At 37.9% G+C, this 18,393-nt stretch overlaps 2 protein-coding genes across 2 annotated transcripts; both read left to right on the top strand.

The window, feature by feature from the left end:
* Positions 1 to 1,003: 1,003 nt before the first annotated feature.
* On the top strand, positions 1,004 to 9,390 carry kctd13 (potassium channel tetramerization domain containing 13). Its single transcript, XM_050069654.1, has 7 exons — positions 1,004 to 1,411; positions 3,213 to 3,473; positions 4,206 to 4,375; positions 5,641 to 5,730; positions 6,094 to 6,146; positions 6,265 to 6,460; positions 7,935 to 9,390. Exons 2-7 carry the CDS (start codon positions 3,236 to 3,238, stop codon positions 8,172 to 8,174), a joined length of 987 nt encoding a protein of 328 aa, XP_049925611.1. The 5' UTR covers positions 1,004 to 1,411; positions 3,213 to 3,235; the 3' UTR covers positions 8,175 to 9,390.
* Positions 9,391 to 10,959: 1,569 nt separating this feature from the next.
* hirip3 (HIRA interacting protein 3) lies at positions 10,960 to 17,722 on the top strand. The gene is made up of 8 exons (XM_050069621.1): positions 10,960 to 11,080; positions 12,749 to 12,869; positions 12,984 to 13,134; positions 14,032 to 14,427; positions 14,531 to 14,688; positions 15,912 to 16,059; positions 16,703 to 16,801; positions 17,317 to 17,722. Exons 1-8 carry the CDS (start codon positions 11,007 to 11,009, stop codon positions 17,502 to 17,504), a joined length of 1,335 nt encoding a protein of 444 aa, XP_049925578.1. The 5' UTR covers positions 10,960 to 11,006; the 3' UTR covers positions 17,505 to 17,722.
* Positions 17,723 to 18,393: the final 671 nt, after the last annotated feature.

Below are 18,393 nucleotides of genomic sequence, written 5' to 3'. Positions count from 1 at the left end.
CTGAAAGAAAAGAGTGAGGCAGCCTGAACTGCCAAGCTTTGAAGGCTTGCTGGCTCATCAGCCCATGTGAGCAGGCTCCCTACTGACCTGCACTACCAGCTCACCTGCAAGGTGAGGAGAAAGCACAAGCATGCCAGGCAGAGCCGAGACACAGGAGGGGGTCATCACACCAGTAATTGGTTTGTTCATTCTGGACTTCTTTATAAACATGGAGTGAAACAAGGTGGAAAACTCCACGGATGAGGACCCATTCCCTATGTGTAACAAAATATAGTGGCTCATATTTTTAGGTGATTAAAATCTAAAGAAAACATGCTTATTATATTTTATTCCATTTCTGCCTACATACCCCCCTAAATCCTACACACCGGACCCGTAATAATATCTCACCCATCCAGTGGGGGAAATGTCACAGTGGAAAAATAATGTTATATGTTTTAGAGATCATTTTGAACTTTCATGGCTTTTTTTTCTCCATAGCTATAGAAGAGGAAAACAGGAATAATAATCTAATTTGAAGATTAAATGTATCTTTAAAGTATGTAGTGATTATTGTTTTTATGAATTGTTTTTCTACCATGATTATTTTAGCTTTATGACGTACTGCTATCCCTTATTGATATCCCTACAGAATAGTAATAGTAATCAGTAAAATCATTTCTGTAAATTTGCTTCTGACTGATTTATTTTGAAAGTGTTTACCGGAAGCGCGACCGGTAAATTTATTGCAATTTATTATTTCAATTCCTACTGTGACCACCAGATGGCAGTGAATACCCACTCTATTCATTATTCAGGTCACTTTCCTTGATGCTAAATGAACATCCTAACACCAGCAAACTGTTGATAAAATGTTACTACAATAATCACACGAGTAAAAGTTTCACATATGAATATTAAAAATTATTTTACTGATATTACTGTAGTAGTAACACACGTTTCCATTCCTAAGGGTGGCGCTAATCCACGTCACAAGCTGCTGTTTCACAAAAAAATAAAGTAGAAGAAGAAAGTAGCGGAAGAAGATGTGTGAGTTTCGTTTCCGAGTGACCTACTTAGCTTTTAGCATCAGTTATTAATCTTTATGTACAACAATGGAATTAGCCTTTATAAGTTTAGCTGTGTTTTTTTCTGATTGTTAGTGTCTGATTTTTCACCCAAGAAGCGATACGACACAAAGGAGCGTTGCTAGCTTAAGGCGTAGCTAGATAGACGAGCCGTTGTTAGCATCTTTGATTTAGCTAGGCTCGCTGCGATTAAAATGAGTTGTCAAACATTAGCTGCGTTGTAAATTATCTGTTAGTATTCGCTGGGTAGCTGATTTATCGATTGCTAGCTGCTTACGTGAACACATTTAGCTATCTTGGCTTAGCTAGGTTCACTCTTGCAGCCCCCTTGGATGTTCAGTGTGGTAAGTAACAGCGTTTCAATTTGTTATAAGCTAACTTAACCTTATTTGATTGTATTAGCCTAACAAGTTAGCCTCTATCATGGCAACAACTTGATATAAGATATTTCTAACTAACGGTACTTGTGGTTTTAGCCACCTGAGTTTTTGCTAACATTATTTCGATAAACACCTAACTTTGGTGATAACTGTGTTCAGCTTTAGGTTGTTGTAACACTGCTGTGGGCCAACAGACGCCCAGTCAGATGACAGGACAGTCTACGTGGATTGCAGCTAATGTTGGATAATTTATTACATTAAAGAGTAAGGGGTGATCTGAGACAGTGCCTCCTGTATCCCACTGAGATGAAGTGTGGAAAAAGCTTGGTAGCTAACTGATGCACTTTACACAAAAGGAGCAAGTCATTAGTTCAAGTATAACTTGTTTTTCTGTTTGGAAATAAAATGGTCATTTGATGTATATTAAGAGTATTTTCACACCTTTGTATTTTGTTCACTTGCTGGAGAACGAAATCATTTTTTAAAAATACAGGAAACACAATAGGTGTGGTTGAATAATCTGGGTTTTTTTTATGACGATTCATAAGAAGCTTACTTAACAGTTACTATAACAACATTAGCATATCATAACTAAAACAGTATGGCATGATCACATTCATATCCCCCCACCCATCATGATTCACCAGTTCTTGAGAATTGGGACAAATCTTGGCCTGTCAAAAAGAAAAAAAACACCTTAAAATTATACCTTATACCTTATCAACACACTAATTCCGTTTCAGGGGTTAAACTTTACTTTAAAATGACTTATATATGTGAAAAAGATATGATTCGTTATACATTTTTGATCTATTTTGATTTTTTTAACTTCTAAACTCTCCCTGTGTTAGAAAACACCCTGGTCCCAGACAAGAATTGACAACTTCAAACCTTTAAAAACATATTAAAAGCCTTCAAAATCTAAAACGCTGACAGTACGTGCTGATATTATTGGTGTAAAAATATACGGCTATAATTATCTTTGTTTTAAGATATCTATTTTTGTGAACATGTTGGCCTTTTAGAGATGTGTCCCAGATTTTTGTCAACTCTGTCAGATTTCTACAAAAGCATAATTTAATCAGGCATGAAAGGGGTTTGTGATATCCTACATACTCCTGTCTTATTTTCTGATTTCCGAAAAGGTGGTAATGCTTCACAATTACTTGTAAGCTTTCTTTTTTTTTGATAAATGCATTAAATAATATTGCTATCGGGTGTGTTTCAACCGCAGCATGTCAACTCCGTAGCCCTCCTAAATCAGTATTTTGACAAGCATTAAGAGAACCCTTAGTAACTTTGAAAAATAAAATGGCTACTCACTACAACTGCTGTGAAACTAAAATATAACTTTTTGTCAGCTCTGTCAGATCTTACCTCTGACATCCATGATGTATGCTATTTAAGACAAAAATAAACCATGGGAGGTTGGCCCATTACAAGGTGAAAAGCCAAGATATTATCTTTTAAAATATATTTTCCCAGACTAATTATTATTACTCCTTGCTTTTAGCAATGTAAATATTTCATGCTGGATATGGTACCACATTTGGTCTCTGTGCTGCTTTTGTGAACACAAATAATAATGTCCTCAGAATCTCAGATTCAAAAACAGCCTGTTTTAGTGGTAAAGGCCAATGTAGATGGTTTATCCACAGAGTTGTGAAATAAGGGGCAACTGAAATAGTGAATATGCACATTCACTTTTACACATGTTGTTGTTCAGACCTGCACTAACAGGCCATCATATCTCTCTTTCTTACAGTCAGGAAGTGACTCTTCAGCCCCATGTCTGCTGAGGCTTCAGTAGGCAGTCATGCTGCTGACCCGGCTGAATCTGCTGTTTCCCAGCCTGCCTTCCACAACACAGATGAGCTCAGAAATCGGGGTCTGCTGGGGAGCAAGTATGTCAAGTTAAATGTGGGTGGCTCGCTGCATTATACAACTGTCCAGACATTAAGCAAGGAAGACAGTCTGTTGCGGAGCATATGCAATGGAGGAACAGAGGTTTCCATAGACTCAGAAGGTGAGTGGATGTGTCTGTGTAGTAAGCACTAACATATGTGCAGGATCCACTTTGTTATCATGTAATGGATGAGGGCCGTGTTATTGATAGGAGCATGGAGTAGGACCTTTTTTATGTTAGCTTAATAACATAGTTATTTCAGGTGGTCTGTTTTAAATTAATATAAATTCTGTTTTACTAAATCAAATCACATTATTAGCCTTTAACTTTTATCATACAGTGTATTTCATTCTACAATGGAGGGCAGTTCTACAACTTTTGTGAACTCGGATAGCAAGTGACACACTTGTGATGTCATCAAGTTTTGTGCTGTAATAGATCAAACATCTAAACCACTGTAATGAGATTGGAGGCGAGGTGATTCACTATGACACAGCACAGGACTGTCTCCACTGTTTTAATACCACCATTATCTTGTGTGGTCATGGTGTGGCCTGTAAAATCATTTGTTTGAGAAAGGTGTGTCTATACTAACTCTAAATGTTTCATAGTGTGTAGTGAATTTTAATACTCTAATGTGCAAGTGACAGAACTTTAATTGAGTGCGAGTCCTAAGAGTATTCTTAAATGACCATACTGTTTTTTTAAATGTTTTATAAAGAAAATGAGTATTGAGACCAGAAGTGAAATCTAAAAAATGTTTCATTAAAAGTTCCACTGGCCTTCCATAGAAAATAATAAAGATTACTGAAGAATGCAAATGACTCAAAATAATTTCCCCTGCTGTCCCAGGTTGGGTAGTTTTGGATAGAAGTGGCCGACATTTTGGACTGGTTCTGAACTTCCTGCGAGATGGCTCAGTACCACTTCCAGAGGATCACAGAGAGCTGGATGAGGTTCTTAAGGAGGCCCAATACTATCGGGTCCAGGGGCTTGTCCAGCACTGCCTCAGTGCCATGCAGGTAAATAGATGATACTTTTTCCCACAATTTCTATTGGTTGTCGTCAGGGTTTGGTATCAGATTCAATATTCTGAAGGGTACCAACCAAACAAAGTTGATTCTGCTTCCAAGAACAGATTCACTTTAAATCAATTGTTGCCACGTTTTGGTACCTGAGAGCTCATCTGGTTGAGAACACTGTGTTAAGACAGGAGGAGGAAGCAATGCAGAGTGTTGAGCCATAACTCACTGCACCAGTGGTTTTGGCATTTTGTCTTTTTTTCCTCTTTTTTTTTAATTCTAAAAATAGCCTAGTTGCACTGCTGTTTGTGATTGTATTTTTAAATTGTGTACTTATTCCACATATTTGTCACCACTTGTGTCTAAATAGAGAGTGAGAGAGATACCTATATACACACACACACACACACACACAAGCAGACAGACAGACAGACAGAGTGCAGATACATTTCATACAATGGAAGCTCAATGTGCTTCAGTCACAACAAATATGAACAAAATGAAATAAGACATAAAGTCATATTTAGATATAAGTAAGAGATGTTTGGCAGAGCAAGAATACGTCACTCCTGCAGTTTGTTCAAAATTTCAATTTTTATTGTTACAGAGAGAGGAAAGTACCAAAAATAAATACCATAGGACCAAAGTCCAGGTACTGGTATCAGTTCAAATGTGAACAGGACCCAACCATAGTTTTGGTTTTGTTTGTGTAAAAGAGTGTCTACAAACATACCCAAATTCATGACATACAGACTTTTCTTAGTTGTACGAATTCATGTTCATGAAATAGCAGATGCAGTCATAAAACCTGGCTATTTGTGAGGAAATATTTCTGTCAACACTCTTCCTGGTTAGTTAATCAGTGTATGAATCATAAAGTGTTGAAACAATACGTTGATTCATTTTTGAGCTGATCAAAACAGTAAATCGATTCCAATGTTATTTATTAATTAAATGCTGACTTAGTCATTTATGATGTAAAAGCATGTACCATTTACACCTTCACAAATAAAACAGTTGCTTTTCTCCATTTGATATCATAATAACTTTAACGCCTCCGGGTTTTAGCTACTGGTCAGACTAAACAAGAAACTCAGTAACAATGCTTTGGACCCTTGTGTCTTATGATGGTGTTTCTCATTACTGTTTGACATTTAAAAATACTGTTAATTTATTATTATTGATCTGGTTAGTTGAGTAATTGATACCTGCAAAAGGTGTTTGTTGCAGATGTGTTTTCATCGACTTTCCTTGTTTATCTTCAGAAACAAAAGGATGTCTTTGAAACTGTGTGTCGCATCCCTATGATCACCTCAGCCAAAGAAGAACAGAAGATGATTGCTACGTGTAGAAAGGTACATTGCATTTTGTTTTGGTCAAATAGACCACTGACAAAAGTGTGTATCAGGTCAGCAGCTATGAAACCATATTTGTTTTGTGCACTCCTGTGTACCAAGGGTTTGACTGTTTGTACAGAATTAAAAAAAATAATAGATGGTTTCAAGAGATGTCAAATTGTGAGCTGTGGAAATTGTAGTCTGCTGTTGTTTTTTGTCTTGAGGAAATGTTTATTGGTATTTTTAAATTATTAACAACGTAAGAATTAATTTATTTCTCAAGGTGTAACTCTTATATAATTTTGAAGTTAGTTCTTTTTGTATGTACGCATAATTTGTTTTAGAAAATACTTTATTTATTCCTGTCTTTTGTCTCTTCAGCCAGTAGTAAAATTGCAGAACAACAGAGGAAACAACAAATACTCTTACACCAGGTAAAAAAAAGAAAAAAAGGCTTACTGTGCATGTATCCTACAATAAGTATGAAAAACTACTTGACAAGCCAGATTCTGCTACATCAAACTTTGTTCTTTGTCTCTCTCCTTTGACCAGCAACTCTGATGACAACCTGCTGAAGAACATTGAACTGTTTGACAAACTTGTGCTGCGATTTAACGGCCGCGTCCTGTTTGTCAAAGATGTGCTCGGGGACGAGATCTGCTGTTGGTCTTTCTATGGTGAAGGCCGCAAGATTGCTGAAGTATGCTGCACTTCTATTGTCTACGCCACAGAGAAGAAGCAGACAAAAGTAAGAATGAAATAATGTGGACAACAAGCCCTTAAAGAAACAGTTTGACATTTTTGCGCAAAGATAGGCTGTACCTCTAAAGATAACTAATGAACACATGCTGTGTATGAGAAAGAGCAAGGCTAGCTGTTCCCTACAGTTTCCAGTCTAAATGCTAAGCTAGCCTAACCTGGTGCAATCTTGGACAAATGGGGGATCCAGCGTAGCCAGCAAATGTCCGAGCTATGACTTCCTCTTTCATGTGCAACTCATTGTTTACAGTTAAGTTAGCAACTTGAGACAGGCATATGTGAATGCAGATAAATCGGTAAAAGCTAAACCACCATAAGACGATAGCTGATGGGTCCTTGGATTGCATTTTGGCTAATGCGTTCCACCTCTTTTGCTCTCCACACAGACTGTTTACCTGCATGCAGCCAAAGCATACTCAAATGCATGTGGTCAATTGCACTTTGGCTACAAACAGAAACCAGAATGCCTCTGATACCAAAACCTTGTACCATTGCCCACATATCATGCATAAATATACAGATATCTGTTAATAGAGATTAAACTATTGTAGCTTTATATTTAAAGGTCCAGACACACCAAATCAACATCAAACATCTAGTGACGATAAAGGTCGACTGTTGCACCGCCTGTGTCTCAGCCAAAAAGTTGCACTTGAACACACCCCAAATTATACAGCCAATGGCCATCTAGCGCATACGTTCTGCGCCTGCATGAGAGGAAGACACTCCACTCCACACCAGCAGGTAGCGGTAGTCTGTATTCGTCATTCAAAAAGGGAAACCAGAAGACCGACAAGACGGATTCAAGACACTAATTAGCCAGTTAGCACATTATCGACACAACCTGATGGTGAAAGAACAAAGGATATGTACCATGCACTAGCGAACAAAAACACAATTATGAACCGTTTCTGCTGAAGAGCTCAGTGGCCAAAAAAAAAAAAAAAAAATCTTACCTTACATAACAAGTTAGTTTTGATCTCACACCCTCTTCACTTTAGCCATTTTCTCTTGCGCTGAGCTGAACTGCCAATTTAGAGTGATTTCATTTATCGAAGGGCTCAGCCATCTCTGTCACCGATTTAACATGCTGAATCAGCAGACAAAGGTGGACACTCCACAAAAACTAGAGCGACAGATGCTCACTGATGACCAGACATTGACCACAGCCAACCATCAGCTTGGTGTGTCAGGGCCCTAACGAACAGATATATGAGTAGTATCGATTTTTTTTCATCAAACTCTTCACCATAAAGCAAATGAGTGTATTTTACAAAATGTGGAGCTATTCATTTTAGCTGTTAACGGCATTATAGTATGAGTTGAAGTATGTTACTTTGTTATGGCTAATCAATTTGCTTTAGATATTACGGTAAAAGTGACCAGGGTGGGTAACTTATGTTACAGCACACCAAAAACTACCAAGTCTGAAACTGAATTGATTTTTTTCCTCTTCTTTTTAGGTTGAGTTTCCTGAGGCTCGAATCTTTGAAGAAACCCTCAACATCCTCATTTATGAGAATGGCAGAGGATCTGGTCCGGGAGGCTTACACCTTTTAGACTCAAGAGGCTCAGGTTCGTCACTGGGAGCTGAGGAAGAGGGTGCTGCAGGAGGTGACAGGCGAGTAAGACGGATCCACGTAAGGAGGCATATAATGCATGATGAAAGAGGGCACGGTCAGCAAACTGTGTATAAGGACTAATAATGTGAAAACGTAAGGCGTGGGAGAGTGAGTTCATGTGTGGTCATTTTTTTGTTTGGATGATAGCAGAATGAAAGAGATGTCCTTGATCATAGCAATAGCTCGGTAGGTAGTTATTTCATTAAATGTCTTCAGACATCACTGCACAGAAACGTAGGAGTTGATGACTGATCTGTAACTGAAGTAAGAGTCGTGAAAAATGCTTCTGTTTACAAGAAAACCAATTGTGTACATTATTTAAATAGGAAATGTGTAAAAATGGCCTGGGGCATGAAACTGGCATAAATATAACTTTGCTAATGTTAAAGAACTTCCTGCAAGTTACTGAATGGGCCTAAAAACCCACCGCCCACTGCACCTGTTGATGTGGGTGTTAATGATATGCACTGGCACCCTCCTCTTTGTTTGACTTATAGGAAACACTGTCAGTCTGTTTATTCAGGTTGTAAAACATCTGTTGCCTTTTCATAAGTTGGACTGATGTGCTGCCCGACAGCGACGAGCAGAGGATGGTCAAGTTTAGCCTAGATATGTTAACACTGGAATAAAACTGAGTAGCCATTTTTAGGGAGGTTGTCTTTGAATGAGATTGTTGAGCAGCTCCATTTTCTTTATTTAAATTATTACTGCTGTTGCTTCAAGATGTTTTTATTAATTTATGAACCTAATTTATTGTTTGGTATTTAACTTTTGTATTGTATGCAATCTTTGTGTTAATTAGTGCTCAAGTGAGTTTTAATTTTTGGAATGATATGATGCACTCTATAGCACACACACCAGATTTTGACTTTGCTCCTGTAAATGACTAAATAGTGAACTTACATTTCTGTTTAATGTTTCAAGAGGAACCATGACCATTTCTTTGATATAATTGTCTTCTTTTCTGAGCCATGATCTTTCACTTTCGCTTAATGTCTTATACCAAACCACTTAAATTTGCTCAGTTTAATTGGCCATACAGTGATGATGAAGGTAATAATACTGGTTTGTATTTTTATTTCCCTCCGGGAGAGCATAAGCATTTTCTTTCTGAGGTTCACCAGTGTTTTGTGTAAACCTAATCACTCTGAAGACTGAACAAAACATTGAATGAGAGCAATATGTATCTCAGACCCTTTATAAAATCACCTTGGAATACCTTAAAATATGCACTAATATGACTTCCGTCCAACAGTGGTCATGGGAATGTTCTGAATAAATTACTTATGAAATTCAACTCTAGCTTCTCAGCCTTATTTTTTCCTTCTTTTCTTAAGTATAAAAAGAAATTGACTGGTGGATGTTTCTATACAAACATGTAGATTTTTAGGTGGGGCAGTTGGGGGGGGGGGGGGGGGGGCATATCCCTGTCAGTATTTACAACATGGGCATTTGTCCCGCCAGGTAAAAACATGGAAGTAGCAGAGGACTTTTATTTTTGACAAAATTAAAGACATTTACACCTTAAATTGATGCAGAAAAGACACAAATTGGTGCATAAAAATTCACCAAAATGAAGGAAAATAGGTGTTTGATCCTCAAAATTTCCTGGCAGTGGACTCCCGAACCACCTGTTTCACGTGTACCCCCCAGTGTTGATACCATGTTTTTGTTTCAATACATTCAAACTGCTGATCATTGGAAAGCAATCTTAACACATGTTCTTCGTACAATGACATGATTCAACATTACAGTACCTTATTATATAAAGGACAGGCTGCACCATAAATCACTGTACATTCTGTACTCATCACTTGTACTACCATTATTTGAATTACTGTGTGGAAGTTTGGTGCAACTTACATCCATTATACATCCTTCAAGAGAGCAATCGGGACAGTACATAACGTGGGTACAGGGAACACACCAACACACTTTTTAAAGTCACATGCATTGAAATGCATACGAAATTGTTTCTGGTCAAATTTAAAACTGCACAAGAAATACTTAACTTCCGGGCAACATTCAAAAATGTTTTGTGACAGGGAGAGGGGTTATAATTCAAGAAGATAATTTAATTTTAAAAAACAATGTGTTCGTACAGTCTGTGTGTTTCAGTATGGGGTGGACTTGTGGAATGGGCTGTGTGATGAGTTGAAACAAAGCACTATAAATCGATTTTTAAAAGCTATCCAAAAATATTTTTGGCAGATATATAGATGAGGAACGGTTGTGTTAGGGGAGTACATATTTATTTTTGAAACACTGGGTGGTACTTGGACTGTCAATAAACTGGGTTTATAACTTACTTAATTAATTGGGTGGTAAATAGACTGGGGAGAGTTGTATTTTAGTTGTAAATGAATTAGGGAATTTGTTGAAATAATATGAGTTAAAAGAAGAAATATAAGAAAGGGATAGGGACATGAAACGTCTACCTACTACTTTTCAGACACTGTTATCTTTGCCTAGTTTGCTTTATGAATGAGTTAATGACTTTATTTCTAACCAAAATAAATAAAAAAGATTTAGAATTGGAGTCAAGATTTTAACTATTTGTCATTGCACTGTGATACATTGCATAACTCCAATTGAATAAAGGCAGATTGAATTCTAATCTCTTCAGGAAATATTGTATTTAACTGTGAATGCTCTTTTGTTTCTATGAAATTTTAGAATTTTGAAATGTTGAATAATAAAGGAAAAGAGTAAAAATGGGTAATCCTTTAGAAAAACTTTAATGAATTAAAAAAAACTTTTATTTAGATAGATAGATAGATAGATAGAAGTGAAAAAGCTCAAGCTGTCTGATCAGGTTTTGTATTTTGAAAGGATGCGTCTCTGCGTGACGTCACTTCCTGTAACTTCCGGGGGTCCCTCGCCGCCAAAAAGAAACCACCACAAACAGAAAAGATGGTGTCAGAGAAAGAGGTGGCAGGTATCCGCAGGTTTGTGTGTGGCCAACTCCGTGATGAGCCAGACCTCAGGTACTGTTGAAGCATCCAGGAGTTTGATCAAGTGCTGTTTTTACATTAGATAAGTTCACAGGTCTGTGCGCCTTGATTTTTTCATGTGTCGAGCGTTACTTGTTGCTAACTTTAGTCGGGCAGCTGACAGTCACACACATACACAGTGGCATACCCCTGTCTAAACACTGATATTCAGTGGCCATTTAACTACTCAGACCAGCTGCATGTTGCGTATTTAACACCAATACTGCAGTTGTGCCATTTCCAATAAGATAATTCAGCGCACACGTGACGCAGTTCATCAGTGTTAAGGTTTCTCGTGGCAACACGACGCTGATTTGATATCAATAGGCTAATATCAGTGATATTCATAACTTTGGCTGCGCTAGCTGCTAAATGTAACTTCAGGAAGCCGAGTTAGCTTTGTTAAAAGTTGTTGAAAGTAATAGTGTCGGTGGTAGAAGCAGATCCAATATCTCTGGTAGAAGCCATTAAATTGAAGCGACACCTGCTGGTTGGAGGTGGTATCTTTCAGTGGAACCAGGGTTAACAATTTGGGTAAGAGGTATTGTGCTGAAAGTCTATCTAATATTGTATATTGTTATACCACATATAATCTTCTACAGAGTGTCTGCATGCCCTTAAAAAAATCTGAAAATGTCTTAAATTTAATTTCATAAATATTAGCAGTGGTGTAGTGGAGGGAGTACACAGATATACAGGGTATACCCACTTCTTTTTCTAGTTGTTTACAGTATGCCCACCTATCAGCCATAAAGCAATTGGTATATATACGAGTATTAATCACTTCCCTCTTGGTAACCTACCAAACAACCTAGTGGTACACCCACCTCGTCAGCTACCACTACACCACTGAATATTAGGCCATAAACATCATTGAATTTGTGAGGTCATAATTGTCACACACTTTAAATCGTATTTCATTTATCCGTCTTTTAATATCTTTTTGTCAAAATGGGATGAACACAATACTACCATTTTACTCACACGTGGCTGGCAAAATGTAGAAAAACATAACTCGCTTATAAAACCATATTCCTACATAAAACCCACCTCTGCATGGGACTACACATAAACTACTTACCTCTGTACCTACCTGCAGTCTTCAAAGAAGAACGGGATGATTTGTCCAAAAATCAGTCTTAGATTTGGTTAAAAATGATCTTGAAATTAGTCTTAAAAAATATTAAATTTAAGTGTCTGATACTTGTCGACACCCTGGTCTACCATTATGAAACTACATGACAGATATTTTCCTATAAATAAAAACTTTAACTTTGATAGTAGTTTGTATCCACTAGTGTGTTACAAACACTCAATTTCCTGCACAAAACAATGTGTTGTTTCTCCATTGTTGTCATTTTTTGGCCAGATTCATAGAATACTTTTTGTTAATAAAATCTGTCATACTATCCCTATAGCAATTGTAATATCCAACAAACTAAATTCCTTTTATTGTTACCTCTAAATTTTGCATTTGGCAATCTGTTTGATGTATATAGTCCTCATCTGGTTAAAGTCATACATGTGGGTATGTTAATGTTTTTTCAGATCTATTTATCAGTCTATTCAAAAACACAAAGGTTCCAGTTAATTATGTCTGTTACTGTATATGCCCTCCTCCCTCACACACCATGATGTCACCTTTCTAATGTCTTATTCCAGCACCCTGACCTTAGGCATTTTAAAAAAGCGGTACCTGGCACATGTGCAAAGTCAATCACTAAGTCCAGAGGCCAAAAATATCATGAAACAGGTGGTTGCAGAGGAACTGATGAAAATGCAGGTATGTGAATTCTTCTTTCAGAGCTTGTACATTTTTCTTCAAAGTGTTTTAGAATTTTGCAGGGGTTGAATTTTAGTGCTGTAGCTATTAGTGTCATCATTTTTTTCTTACTAGGACAAGGATGAAAGTGGAAGTGATTTGGAGACCACGAAGCCCCAAAAGAAAAGGAAGAGAGAAGAGGAAAATGACGAGGTGGTTAGTGGGAGAGAAGATGAAGATGAATCCACAGCAAAGAAATCTCGTCGTCAGTCAAGCACATCATCAGGTAGGTTATGATCATTTTAAAATCCATTTAGATACCTGTAGTTTAAATGATCTAGAGAATGTTCCACTTTGCAGTTACTCAATGTAAAATGATCTGGACCATCACAGAGAAGCTTTGGCTTAATAGGTAGAGTGGGTTGTCCACTGATGATAGGGTTGGCAGTTTGATACCCAGCTCCCCCAGTCCACACATCTAAGATTCCTTTGGCAAGACACTGAACCACAGATGGTTAGTCAGGAATTTGTATGATAGCTTTGCGAAAAATGTAAAGCGCTTTTATCATAAGTGCCAAATAAAAATGCAGTCCATCAAGAACAGTCGCACTAGAGCTGCATGTAATGATTATTTTTACTATCGACTAATCTGCAGATCATTTACTCCATTCATTGTTTGGTCTGAAAAGGGCATATCTGTCCTCGATGTTGTCACCAGAGCTCTTCTTTTGTCCGACCAACTGTCCAAAACAAACCAATATTTAGTTTACAATGATATGAAATAGAGAAATGTTGAAAATCAAAACATTATAGAAACCGGAACGAACAAATTTTTGGCATTTATGCTTTTGAAAGGAAAACATTGCATTAGTTATTAAAATGGTTGCCATTTAAATTTCTGGCAAACGACTAATCAATTAATCAGCTGATGCTTGTGACTCTTAAGTAGGACACATGCATTCACAGTACTGGTATACAGCTGATCTCAGATCAGCTGTTGTACATAAAACCACTTTTTTTGTTGGCATGCCACCTTGAGGGGAGTTTCCATTTCAGATAGTCTCACTCACTTAGTACCTACGTAAACCGTACCTTGACTGTGTTATGCTACAGTGATTTTGTTGTTGTTGTTGCTCTGTTGTAAACCATGAAACATTGTCTCTTCTTGTGTGGTTAATGACAGAGGCAGAGGACAAAGACGACTGCAAAACAGGAAGTGAGGAGAGTGAGGAGGAAGAGCAAAACAAATCTGAATCTGAGGATGCAGAGCAAGAGGGGAAAAAATCACAGCCAAAGACAAATGGAAAAAGTAAACAGCAGATAAGCAGTGAAGACTCAGCAGATGAGGAAATTAATAAATCAGAACTGAAAGAGAAAGAAAGCGACTGTGAAGACAGCCCAGAGGAAAAGTTGATAAGGAAAGCAAATGCTACAAAGAATGGAAAGGCAAAAAGCAGCGAAACAAGTGGAGGAAAGAAAACACCACAGAGTGATGGAGAGAATGACACTGACTCGGATAGCAAGTCAGAAAAGAGCGACCGCATCAACAACAGTGACTCCTCAGATGACAGTGGAAAAGGTGACCATGCAAACTTTATACTTGCATATTCCATACTTGAATGTTTATTCACGTTGCATGTTTTTTAATATGACTGGATATGATTCCTTGTTGTGTTAAACAGAAGAAAAGGTCTCAGTGGAAAAGAAGAATAATGACTCAGACTCAGATTCATCATCACTACCCTCACTGGAGGATGAACAGGAGAGTAAAAAAGAAAAACCACAAGATGATGAAAAGAAGAAAACCGTGAAAAAAGAGAAGGCCACCAGAGATCAAAAGGTGAGCACATGATTGATGTTATCAGTTAGAATCAGAATCAATCAAAGTGGAAATATACAAGTTTTTTGCTTTAATTTATCATCGTGAAGTACGTATTGATTACACAGTGTAATGGCTGTAGAATAATGACACCATTGGCATTTAAACTGGTTCCCTATAAGCCTCACTTTCACTATGCAATTCTGTCTGACACCAGGTAAGATTTCCCAGGGAAATGAAGGCTCTATTTACAGTTCAAAGGAAGTGCATCAACCATTGTGCAAGCAAAAGAGGAAGAGCATAGCACTTTTGTTTTCCTCTGTAGCTATCAGTATGTATCCCTAGTTACCAAAGAGTATCAATGTAAGTTTGTTGCAGTTACTGTCCTCAGCAGCGGAAATGGTAGATGGTGAAAGAACCAAAGTAACTTTGGAAACCGTGGTAGCTGCTAGGCTCTGAAGAAAACACACAGGGTTACCATGGATCCTTTAAAAGCCTTAAAAAAGGCATTGAATTCATCAATCTAGAAATAAGGCCTTAATCTGTATTAAAATGTCTTAAATCAATGGGAATGGGAAGTGTTTCAGACCGGAAGACTCAGAGCAGAGGATCCACTGTCTGTTAGCTAGCTGTAACTGTACCCCGGATTGGGGGACATGGGGGAATTGCAAAATCAAGGAAACTTGGCTTTTAAGCAAGTTGCGTCCTGGCTGAAACTGCTGCAAGACTATGCATACAAGGCTCTGTGTATTTTCTGCAAAAACTTTTTCAAAACTTGGCACGATGGGAATCAAGGCAGTGGATATTCACATGCAGAGTGAGAAACTCAAGATAAGCAAGAAAACCCAGCAACAAACCCCAGTTCAGTTATACCCTTGTCTCTACCATGCCTCCACCCCAAGCTACAGTCTGAGTCAGATACACTCCTCGCTCCTCCACAGCTCCACCCTCTCGTCTAAATATGGTCACTTCTAGCATCAGAAAAACACGGTGATGGCCGAAATGCCAAAAGGCTTCAAAACAGCAGTCCACAAACCAATGGGTGACTTCACAGTAACTAAGTAGACTAGTAACTAGTTTCCACTTGAAGCCAAGTGTCCAACCCTTTGTATGACTCTCCATTGATCCCCTCAGTGCTTAGAGTTGAATCAAGAGACAAAGTGCAAGATTAGTGGTAGAAATGCAAAGATGGGGTTCTGAAAAGGGGTCATCACAACCTGTTTGTTCTCTGATTCATCCCACAGGACGACAACAAAGCAGTCGTGAGGCTCAAGCGCTACATTTCTCTGTGTGGTCTGAGGCCGAAATACAAGAAGCTCCTCGATGGCTGTCGCTCTGTTCGCTCCCAAGTGGCTGCTCTAAAGAAGAAGCTTGAAGATCTCGGTGTCGATGGTCAGTGGAAGTGCTGTCGCCTTTACATTTCCCTATTGTATGTAAGGTATCTGGAACTAGGGGTGGGAATCTCAAGGCACCTTGCTTTATATTTCCACTTGACAGGGCTACGATGCAATTATAAAACATTTATGGATATATTTTGTTACAAGGAATGTAAGGAACATACAACTTGGTCTTCCAAGTTGAATTTCCAATTATTGGCTTTTTTGCATTGAGACAATCTTTCGATAGAGAATTGTGACGCATTTTAAGAATTAATTCCCACTGCCACCCCAATCTTGAAAGCATTTGGGGCCTCCAGAAAACAAATTGTCATGTACTGTAGTTTCACCAGAAGGCTAACTTCACACACAACATACACAAAACATATCAAGATCTAAATGCCATGCTTTCAAGACATTTACCAAGTACCTACATCTGTAGTGGGGTCTTGCTTTCCCCCTTTTCTACTTTTGTGGAATGACTACACAGTGATATAGTTTTGGTTTGTTGTGCTTATATAGATGAGCCAAAACCAGCTGTAACATTTCTCATTTGTAAACTGTGTAATAAGTTATTAACTTCATTATTGACATCATTTGATAAACTCGGGGAACCATGGGTTAATGTGATGATGTGTGTATGTGTTTTGTCAACACAGGTCAGCCATCGGTTAAGAAATGCAAACAAGTCAGAATGATGAGAGAGCAAGCTAAGGAACTAGCTGAGCTTGATGTCAGCAACATCATTTCCACACAAGGTAGTTATTTGTCTCTTTTTTTCTCCAAATACACCATGTTGTTGCACAGTAGCCCAGAACCAACGAATCAAACACTGGCTCTAGACAGGGCTATTCATGTTTTCGCATCAGCCACTGTAGTTTTCCTACACGCTTGGCACATGGGAGCAGCTGCAGTTTTAAAACCTCACCACTAGATGCCACTAAATCCTGCACAATTTACCTTTAAGGGTTTGTGTCATTCTACTGTACTTGGGTCAAATGAACAAGTTTAGAAATTGACTGATTTCTTAAATGGGAAACTGTCCACCATCTAATGCAATATCAAGCTTATTGCATACACCACATACTGTAAAATAGGTGTGATTTATAACCTGGTTGGATCCAGACGTGCACAGTTTACCTACAATGTTGTTGTTGTTGTTGCAACAATGTCTATAGTTTAGAGGTGATTTACTCACTACTATTGTTTATCATATTATAGCACATGAAAAATATTGATTAATGAGACCTGCTAATGTGGCTACTTCTCTAAGGTCGACCTAAACGCAGAGGAGCCTCAGCATGGCAGAAAGAACCTGACCCTCCGTCCTCCACATATCTGCGTACACTGAACTCTGGCTCTGATAGTGACGAGGAGAATGATACACAGAGAGGGCACAGAAGAACAACAGACTGGGCCAACCTGCAGGGGATCATCAGTGATGATGCGGACAGCGACTGACAGGGGCACTTTCTCGTGCAAGTGTTCAGAGGCAATTTGGATATGGACATTCCTTTTTTTGTACAAGTTGGGTTTTGTCTAAACAAATTATTTTGATACTAAGTATTTCTTAACCCTTTTGCAAAAAATGAGAAAACTGATAGATGAGGTAAATGTGTCTTTAATATAAAATGTACATCTATGTTATATTTCAAATAAAATGATTTTGCTCTTATGGAACAACTATTTTATTTTAATCGGGGCATTAAAACTTGTGCACTGAGCTATTGTTTTGTGGGCATAAGATAACTAACATGCACACAAGGTGTCCTTGCTATTGCAAGGACCAGACAGCATAGCTATAAACTAGGGCCTATAAAAGTGGGAGTGAAAGGCAGCAATAGTGTTTTATCCAGAAGGTCTGACTTGAGCTAGAATACTTAAACTTGTAACCCAAATAGGAATTTCATTTGTGTTGCCATTGCATAAATGTATAATCATACTTTGTCACATTCTTTATTATGATGTCAATCTTCTAGTTTCTATGACAGTAGAAGGTCCCTATTTTATTTAAGTTATTGGTTTCTGTGAACTGGGAGGGAATTTTCAGCAACACTGCTTCTGCAAATGTTTCTATCATTCTTAGCGGCATTTACTTTGATAGCTGTTACCAAATATGGTGTTAACATTGTATTTAGGGATGGACTTTGTGAGAGTCTGTGACACTAGAAGATAAATTATATAAAATATTGTCAAATGAGTGCAAAAAGGGGAAGCATGTCAAATACTTTTTTGAAGCACTAGGGGGGTTTGTTTTTTGGCTTTTAGGGAGGGGAATACAACTTTAAATGGATGTATTTGGTATTTATTTTACCACAGATTTTCAAAGAAACGGGTTTGGAAGGCATGC

The sequence above is a fragment of the Epinephelus moara genome, chromosome 18 (assembly GCF_006386435.1).
Source record: "Epinephelus moara isolate mb chromosome 18, YSFRI_EMoa_1.0, whole genome shotgun sequence".
Lineage (NCBI taxonomy): Eukaryota > Metazoa > Chordata > Actinopteri > Perciformes > Serranidae > Epinephelus > Epinephelus moara.
Note: the sequence above shows the minus strand (reverse complement) of the source record. Positions and strands in the feature narration are given on the sequence as shown.

Coding starts and splice junctions, on each gene's coding strand:
- kctd13 (XM_050069654.1), top strand. CDS start 3,236: ATGTCTGCTGAGGCTTCAGTAGGCAGTCATGCTGCTGACCCGGCTGAA. Junction 3,474..4,205: donor GGTTTCCATAGACTCAGAAG/GTGAGTGGATGT, acceptor CTGCTGTCCCAG/GTTGGGTAGTTTTGGATAGA. Junction 6,461..7,934: donor CAGAGAAGAAGCAGACAAAA/GTAAGAATGAAA, acceptor TCTTCTTTTTAG/GTTGAGTTTCCTGAGGCTCG.
- hirip3 (XM_050069621.1), top strand. CDS start 11,007: ATGGTGTCAGAGAAAGAGGTGGCAGGTATCCGCAGGTTTGTGTGTGGC. Junction 14,689..15,911: donor AGGCCACCAGAGATCAAAAG/GTGAGCACATGA, acceptor TTCATCCCACAG/GACGACAACAAAGCAGTCGT. Junction 16,060..16,702: donor TGAAGATCTCGGTGTCGATG/GTCAGTGGAAGT, acceptor TTGTCAACACAG/GTCAGCCATCGGTTAAGAAA.